At 34.6% G+C, this 9,407-nt stretch overlaps 2 protein-coding genes across 2 annotated transcripts; one reads left to right on the forward strand and one right to left on the reverse strand.

Moving 5' to 3' along the window:
• Positions 1–657: 657 nt before the first annotated feature.
• Positions 658–2,085, reverse strand: LOC107758418 (interferon-induced protein with tetratricopeptide repeats 5-like). The gene has a single exon (XM_016576140.1). The coding sequence runs from the start codon at positions 2,083–2,085 to the stop codon at positions 658–660; it is 1,428 nt and encodes a 475-aa protein (XP_016431626.1).
• Positions 2,086–6,272: 4,187 nt separating this feature from the next.
• LOC107758440 (cholesterol 25-hydroxylase-like protein) lies at positions 6,273–7,411 on the forward strand. Its single transcript, XM_016576170.1, has one exon. It carries the CDS (start codon positions 6,288–6,290, stop codon positions 7,041–7,043), a length of 756 nt encoding a protein of 251 aa, XP_016431656.1. The 5' UTR covers positions 6,273–6,287; the 3' UTR covers positions 7,044–7,411.
• The last annotated feature ends 1,996 nt before the right edge of the window (positions 7,412–9,407 follow it).

Consider the following 9,407-nt stretch of genomic DNA (forward strand, 5'->3'; position numbering starts at 1 on the left):
TGAAAGCAACAATAGTTTTGTTTTAGAACAAAACATAGATCTAATGTTTTAGATCTAATGATTTATATTTCTAATCTTGAAAATAAATTAAAGCAAAGATGACCGTTAAAACTGTGGACTCACTGCGAACCAACGAGTGTAGCCTATTCCATAACAAAGATGGTATCAGTCACTCAGTATGTACATTTAATGATGTTAAAAAGGTTTAATATTTATGAATTAGATTATAAACGTATCCATTTAAAGTTGCGAGTGCAGAGCGCTTGCAGAAAGAGCCCGCCCACACACGCTTCTGATTGGCTTTGATATTTGATTGACTCTGTCGCATCGCGTTTGGTGTGGACACCCAAATTGCTTGTCGCTGGAATCTTGTCGCGTCGCGTGTAGTTAGGACACGATGTCAGTGTAAAGTGCCTTTGGATAATGACAGTTTAGAAATACTGTCAAATATTTTTAGCCAACTAGCTGTTAGGCTTTATTACTTTAATCTTAGAACATAAACATAAAGGTACAGTACAATATATTGTATATTTTCTGACTTAATCTTCATTATACATTTATAGAATAAATAGCCATAAAGTGTCAGTACATGAAGCACAATCAAATGCATTACATTATGTACAACAACTGATAGTGTAAGCACATAATATGATGACTTTACTGTAAGGACAGCCTGAGTGCACTAAGGTTACTGAGGAACTCATCATTGTCTTCATAACTCAGAGCTTTCTCATAGCACTCAATGGCTTGACGTTTCTCCCCTTTTACCTTATGAAGGAACCCTAGTATCCCATAAGCCTCCCCTTCCAGCGAGTTTCTCTGAATTATTTTGTCAGCAGTCTTCTTTAAACTGTAGGCACTTCTCTTCCCTTCGACTGAATCCGGGCTCATCTTCAGACATTCCATGTAGTGTTTGATAGCTAACGACTCACATCTGTGGCAGTAGAGCTGGAATTCAGCATAATAAAAATTGACAACATGTAGATTGTCGTTTTTCTCTCCGGCTGCTTTGAAAGTGACCTGAAACAGCTCCTCAGCCCGTGACATATCCTGGTTCTCTCCATACAGCAGCGCTAGATCGCTCATTGCAGAAATGAAGGAGGCTGTCAGGCTGGTGGCCTTTTCTAAATGATAGATGCATTGATCGCGAATCTGTTGAACTCTTGACCCTTTGGCATGGTGACTTCCCTCCTGCCGCAGTTGGATTTTCTTCAACTTATAGCAAAGAGCTAACTGATGATGTATGAAACTTGAATTGGGTGAGCTTTCAAGCGCTCGCTTCAAAAGAGCAATTGACCTGTCCACACTTCCTTGATTCCTGAAGAACATCGCAACATATCGCATGACATGTGGGTGATCTGGAGATCTTTCTAAAGCCTTCTCTACCAAACTGTCAGCCTCTTTGTACCTTTTGTAAACAATCAGTCGCATGCTTAAGAGGACTTTGAGAACGTCATCCTCTGGATTCGTGTCAATGGCCCGTCTCAGTTGCTTTATTGTAGGCGAATTCTCCAGAGTGAAACTCTTGTATTCGGTGCGATACAGAGCAATGGCATAACCAGCATTCCATTCGCCTTCCTCTGGTTCCAGTTCTAAAGCCTTCCTGAAACATTCTTTGGCTATGTTGTAATATTTGCGTGAGAATTTAAGAAAAGTCCATCCCTTTTCACCAAGCACTTCTGGAACAGATGAACACTCAGTTGGAAAGGTTTCATTCATCTTCTGAAGCTTCTTCAGGTAACTTTCACATTCTGTGTAGTTCTTCATGTGGTAGTTTAACCAGGCAAGGTTTCCATAAGTGACAATGAGAGTTTTATGAAATTCATCCCGGTGGCATTCCATGAGTAGCTTCACGGATGTCATGAGATTATTATGTGCCTCCTCGTGAAACCCCAGAAGGAACTGAACATATGCCAAAGCACTGTAAGTTCGGGCAAGTCCTTCTTTCTTTACGTGGTACAACTTAATCTGTTCTTGCAGTCTATTGAGAACATCATTTAGATCTATATCATCTTTCATCAGAGCCCAGGTGAAGTGGCATTCCAACTGGAGAAGTTTTGTTCTCAAAGTTCTGTCCGGATCCATACCTGGAAAAAGAGAAAAATTTATATGTATATTAAATATTGTTTATTAAATAATAATAATACTACCACAGACAAAAACATCTGAATGTTTATATATAGCAGTGGCTATACCAATATACCAATAGCTTTCCACAGTAATTAATCACACACACACACACACACACACACACACACATATATATTTATTTATTTTATTTATTTAGTCTATCGAGATAGGCAAAAACTCTCCAATACATATATTTTTATATATTTACATAAATATTTTTTCAATAATTTTAGTTACTTATTTTTCTTATGTATTTTTGGACATTTTTATTAATATGTGTTTTATTTAAATGTACAGTATTTATTCTGGCCAAAATATATTTTAAAAAGTAAATGTATTCTAATTGTAATTTTAAAATTGGAAATGCATTTCCTTGCCTCTTGAAGTACATTTTTTATATTAAATATGATATCTATCAGATTCATGTAACCTATATAAATAGCTTTGTTGAAACTACTGTAGACCAACTGAAAAAAAAAAACGTTGTAATTGTAGGGATGCACTTACCTTATCTAGGACGTCTGTATGATAAATGTTTCAGAACCTGTTTGATGAGGAAGGTGGTGCAGGCTTTATTGACCTCTCCTAGAGATGGGAGTGTCAGACTCAGAATGGAAACTGAAACCTTGGCTGAAGAGAGAGGGAAAGAGAAACAGCAAAAGACTGAGAGCTTAAGGCTGTCTCAAATGATGTGTAATATTATGTAGTTAAATAAAAGCTGGTCTAAACCATAGCCAGTCATCTGGAGTCTGGTTGTCAAGCTTCTTTTGCATATTTATTTTTGTCTTTTACTGTCACTTTCAGCTAAGAGACAATGACAAAACAAAACTGTAAAGTGAAAATATTTTTTTTGTGTTTATTGATATTATATATATATATATATATATATATATATATATAGTATATAAAGTTCTGTCCGGATCCATACCTGGAAAAAGAGAAAAATTTATATGTATATTAAATATTGTTTATTAAATAATAATAATACTACCACAGACAAAAACATCTGAATGTTTATATATAGCAGTGGCTATACCAATATACCAATAGCTTTCCACAGTAATTAATCACACACACACACACACACACACACACACACATACAAGATGTTGTTTACAGTAAAATTTAGTTTGTTACTGACTCACTAATAAAGACTGTCTTGTCGCCATCTAATGGTCTAACAATGTAACCTGCACTAATGTCAAAATCACCATCACTAACACCCAAACGTTTCTCGATTTCAAATACTATTATTAAATACTACTATTATTTATTTAACAGTAATATTAAATAAACAATAATAGCCTTCATAAAAGTATAAGACGTTTGTACAACAGGAAATAAACACATGCAAGCAATTCAGTCCAAAGTACAACAGCAGAACTCTGACAGCCACTGACAATATAGGTTTACTTTTCTGCATTTTATTTTCGTTTTTTTGTACTATTCTAGCTTATATATGACATTGTGTACTCCAAACATTGTTAGCTCTTATTATGAATTGTGTTCTTCATTTGTTGCTTTGGATAAAAGCATCTGATAAAAGAATTAATGTAAATGAATAAGTGAACATTAAAAGCAAGTTTTTTGATAAATGTATTTACAAGTAAGAAATTAGTTACATTTCAGTCCCTTAGCAAAGCTTTTAGACTGCTCAGCAGTATGGGCTGTGCTGATGGACTCTCCGCAGATACTCCTTTGCTTGCATCTCCTGCTTGTCGTCAGAAGATATAAAAGCCAAAATCTCGAATGCTTCTCTGAATTTCTGCTTGGTGTTGAAATTCCTCTCTGCAATTAGTCTGAGCTTCTTGCCAGCTTGTTTCCTTTCATAGCTGTCAACAGGCTGGTGTATATTGGTGTATATCTCTTAGCAGTCATATTTCTTCATCATAACATATCTATCCAATCTTGCTGTCTTCATTTGTTTTGCAAAATAATGTGGTTATTATATATATATATATAGAGCAAGATTGGATAGATATGTTATGATGAAAAAATATGACTGCTAAGAGATATACACCAACTGAAGAACATGAAAATAATCTGTTGACTTTCTGCTACACGGCGAATTGTATAAGCGTATTTTAGACAGGTTTGGTTGATAAATGTGTCTGTTTCAATAGGTTCTCTTCACCTCATTTAATATTTCAGGATGTTCTTTCCGTTCAGACTGCGTATTGAAAGATTCGATGTCACGAAAACGAAACTAAAAAAGCAGAGGGATAGGTTTCGCTTTCGTGATACGGTGTGAAAGGAATTGTTGATCTTAATTACTTTTGATTTTTATTTGTCATAAAACCAATGTATGAAAGTATATTATCGACAATTTAGCCTATATTGTATAAGGGCTTAATATAGGTTGAAAGAAAATAAATAAATAACCTACATTCATTAATAATAAATAAACAGAATTTAGAAAGAAAAAAAGATATGACCACTAAGATTCCAAACATTTTTATTTTTCATTTATTTCGCTACAAAATGATCCTTGTAAGGCAATCCCTGTAAGTTTCAAGCCATAATTATTCTCGCATTTTGTAGTGTTTCTATGAAATGCATTTTTAATGCAGTGTTGTGTAGTTTTAGTTAAAAATGTTATTGGTTAGTTTGTTTGTTTATCCTTCCATCACACATTTGTCAAGCAAACAAACTGTCCTAGATGTGTGACAACCATGACCGGACTTACCATTGGGCTTTATTTAATTTTTGCAATCATTTAATATGTCTACATGAAAATGTTATATTTAAACTTAACATTTATGCACAATCCATCTATGAAAAATGATCCTTGTAAGGCAATCCCTGTAAGTTTCAAGCCATAATTATTCTCGCATTTTGTAGTGTTTCTATGAAATGCATTTTTAATGCAGTGTTGTGTAGTTTTAGTTAAAAATGTTATTGGTTAGTTTGTTTGTTTATCCTTCCATCACACATTTGTCAAGCAAACAAACTGTCCTAGATGTGTGACAACCATGGCCGGACTTACCATTGGGTTTTATTTCATTTTTGCAATCATTTAATATGTCTACATGAAAATGTTATATTTAAACTTAACATTTATGCACAATCCATCTATGAATTTTGTTGATAGTGATTTCATTTGATTGTTAATAACCAGCATGTCTTTTCATTCGATTGAATTTATTGATTAAATAAGAACCTGACATAAGAGGACACAGATATGACAATAACTTTTATAATACTAATAAGCCAACATCTCTGGATTTTTTTTTTTTTTTTTGCTCGAAGTTATTTGCTGGAAGCCTAGACATGTTGCATATTAATTGTACTATTTATGAACCTCAAAGCATATGTTTGTGTACTTTGTGTTACTCCATAATGATGTTCTATTTGATGGCATTTGTAGTGTAGGTATAGGGCCCAAACATAACCTCAAGCTCAGGGGCCTAAGTCCTGCCCTGGTGACAACTCAATCAAAAATTGAGTGTGGCAAAAAATCCTGATAACACGTTGGAGTGTCGCAGCAGCCCTTGCCTGTTATAAACAGCAGATGGCGGTGTTTACTTGATAAAACTGGGAAAACTGTTCCACTGTCAGTCTCGTTGCTGTTCCTCGAGATACTCTTACAGAAGTTAAGAGTGACGCACGGAAATTGAATATTAACTGTCATATTTTGTAGGATTAATAGATATTTTGTCAGGTTTAAAAAAAATCGGAATCTGGAATATCAATAGCAAGTGGAACTGGGCGAGATTAACTGCTGGACCTGCTATCTAACAAGAATAACTGGTAGGCTTCAGTGCCATTTCCTATAGGTAAATTCGTCTACAGGCTCTGAATCTTACCTTACTCTTTTGTGTTGTTTGTTTAGTTATTCTTTCTGCACTGTGATTCAATACACTCTTTCCATTATCGTTTATATTATAATATTTTTGTAGGCTAATAAACCATTTCAGTCTCTTAAGTATTGCAGGATTTTTATATTTATAGATTTATATAGTTGCCTATCTGATAAACATGACATCAGATAGCCTACCTTCTCACACTACCGCAAAATATCCGGGAAATTCCAACAGGAAGAGCCATTTAGGGGACTTGCAGCGCGAGTAGTGGAAAGAGGGCGGGACTTCTATACTTTATAAAAGCCACGGTACCCATGTGCTGCCATTCAGAAAGAGATCTGAAAATAAATTAAAATGTTTGAACTACAGTACATCTGGGACAGCATTCTGCAGTACGAGGCCGTGCTTAGGTCTCCATATTTCCCAGTTTTCTTCTCTATTACAGTCTACCTAAGCTTCTGCCTGCCTTTTGTCGTTCTGGATGCCCTATCATCTAGGGTAGCATGGATAAGGAGATACAAAATTCAACAGAAGACCAGCGTATCTTGGAAGATGATGTGGAGCTGCCTCGTACTCTCCCTCTACAACCATGCCGTGTACATCTTCCCACTGAGTGTCCTGCACTGGTACTGGAGACCTGTCAGCTACCCAGTGATGGCACCAGGGCTTCTGCGAGTCATCTGGGACCTTGCTGCCTGCCTGCTTCTCTTTGACTTCCAGTACTTTGTATGGCATCTTCTGCATCACAAAGTACCCTGGCTCTACTGCACTTTCCATAAGGTGCATCACAAATACACGTCCACCTTCGCTCTGGCCACTGAGTATTCGGGGGCGTGGGAGACTCTGTCGTTGGGTTTCTTCGCTGCAGTGAATCCCATGTTACTGGGGGTTCATCCTATGACAGAGATGCTTTTCCATATGCTGAACATGTGGCTGTCAGTTGAGGACCACTGTGGCTATGACCTGCCATGGGCGACACACAGACTGGTGCCTTTTGGTCTGTATGGAGGAGCTCCGCACCATGATGTCCACCATCAGAAGTTCAAGTCCAACTATGCTCCATACTTCACTCATTGGGACAAACTCTTTGGGACACTGCACTCTGAATGAACTGAGCAACTGGAACAAACTACATGAACTGATTTCATCTGACTTTTTTGTAAAAAGTGCATTACCATTCCATGAATGAATACCTTTGACTCTAAAACTTTTTTTTAAGTTGCTTTATAATTCATGTGTGTTAAATTAATGTACTCATTTATTTATTTAATGTCTGTATTTAAGTGTGACCGTAGCCTAAGAAAAATGATCAGAGATATGACTATGCTATGTCTAAGGAGTATGTGAGATACATATGTTAACCTTAACCTAATATATTTGTATTTATTTATAAGACAGTTTTGATGAATGTTTTAAACTGGAACATGAAGAACAAATCTAACAAAACTAATGGCAATAAAGCTATGAAGTAAATAATATTTCTGTGTTTGTCTTTTCATTTTGAATATTAAGAATACATTTGTGACAAAAAGTAACTGGTACACTTTATTCTCAGAATAACGTCTGAATAAAGTGATTTGGGGAAGTTAGCCATTATATATTAAAATTTTATTAATTCAAGTATTTAACCAACAAATAATTACTAACATAAGACAATAAAATTACACATGGGTATATTATTTATCTTATTAATGTAAAAAGTTAATGAATCACATACAGTATGTGCATTATGAAACCATGCCAAATAACTGTCAAAATGACATGCACTGCAATCTTTTTAAATCGTGCTTTACAAATAACGGAATATGACTATGTTGTGGGCTTGGGTCTAGCAATTGTGGCCCTGGAACTGTTTCTATTAACAGAAAACAATAAAATAAAAAAGGATAATTTATCAATCAGATTCAGATTGTAATTTTGCTACAAAAATTTCCCAGTGAGGAAAATATCTCCAAAACCAAAACAATCTAAAATAACAAACATCAGTGACTGATTTGCCATTTGGTATTGTTAACTCACAGTTCCAGTGGCTCATGCCTCTAGAGAGAAAGAGGGTGCGTGTGTTATTTGAACAGACACATCCTGAAAAAGACAATGAAGAATTTCCCAAGTCATGTGAGAATTCCCAGAATTGCCAGAATTCCTGTCATGCACTAGCTGATATCCAAGCATGTGTTTTTATTCTTTGCTTCTGATTATTATGGTGATTTAGTTCATAAAAATAGACATATAATTATTGTGAACTCTCTTCTAGCCCATACTTACTTCTGTGTTCTCACACTTTTTTTGTTTTACTATTTTTTTAAATGTTTATACACACACACACATATTTATTATTATTTGTGTGTGTGTGTGTGTGACAAGCTGTCAAATTTTTACTCCATTGAAAATTTCCAAACATCCTTGTGGAACCTGTTCATCTTCATACATGCTTTTCTGCCCTTACCACTTCTAGCGGCCTGTGAAGTAATCTTAAAAATTTGGCTACCTTAATATACACCTTAGTTTGAGTTTCATGTGTGGGAAGAATACTTTAATGGCAGTTAGACACACACCAAGAATTTAAGAGGAAATATCATTTAAACGTACAGCTGTCAGTTATCATCACTGTTAATATCTGAGTTCAGCATTCTTAAACGGATCTCAAATACACTTGTACATATTTTTGTATATAATCGCACCAGAGGCTGCCAGAACTTTGCTATAAAAATACTAGCATTATGGCATTTTGGTGGACCTGTCTATGTCATTTAATGATTTAATGTTAATATGCTAACATATTTGAGCTGTTACAATCTTTTTTTGCTGTAAAATATGCTATTGATAACTTTATGGAAGGAATAAAATTCATCAGATTAAGGCCTCCATCATTGGTGGGCAATAATAACAAAAAAGTACAGGGTTGCTCACACAAAACGCCATTATAGTAACACATATCACACTAAATTAATGCAACAAACATTAATTGAATAACATATTACAACAGAAAACACCACAATGTACATGAATGATGATAAAATTAAGAAACAACTTTTTTTTCATTCTAAATAAAGATGGTTCATGCTGGGAATTCTGGGAATATCCTTTTACTCATTAATTATAAGGGAATTCATACTTTTTTTACTTAAAATATATTTTAAAATATTTTACTGACAATGTATTGCTTTCTTGAGTATAATACAAATGCATACTCTTTAGTGGTAACAAATATTTTACAGCTAAATGATGTGTCTTTAATCACTGTATATGATAATATAACTTTTTACATTCTTTTTCAGTTTAAATCACTAACAATCACAGTGTAGTTCATAGCCACATTTCCATGTACAACAACATTCAAAAATCTATAAAATATGTAAAATAGAACCCATGGTTTGGAATTGTATTTTCGAGCGAGTTTTAAATAAATTATGAATATCTAAAAAAAAAATTTTTTTTTAAGTGAATGAAGAAAAACAAAGAGATAAGTGGTGT

Source organism: Sinocyclocheilus rhinocerous, unplaced genomic scaffold (assembly GCF_001515625.1).
Source record: "Sinocyclocheilus rhinocerous isolate Xijiao unplaced genomic scaffold, SAMN03320098_v1.1 scaffold1676, whole genome shotgun sequence".
Taxonomy (NCBI): domain Eukaryota; kingdom Metazoa; phylum Chordata; class Actinopteri; order Cypriniformes; family Cyprinidae; genus Sinocyclocheilus; species Sinocyclocheilus rhinocerous.

Bases quoted from the DNA above. Each gene is read 5' to 3' on its own strand.
- LOC107758418 (XM_016576140.1), bottom strand. From the start codon at position 2,085: ATGGATCCGGACAGAACTTTGAGAACAAAACTTCTCCAGTTGGAATGC.
- LOC107758440 (XM_016576170.1), top strand. From the start codon at position 6,288: ATGTTTGAACTACAGTACATCTGGGACAGCATTCTGCAGTACGAGGCC.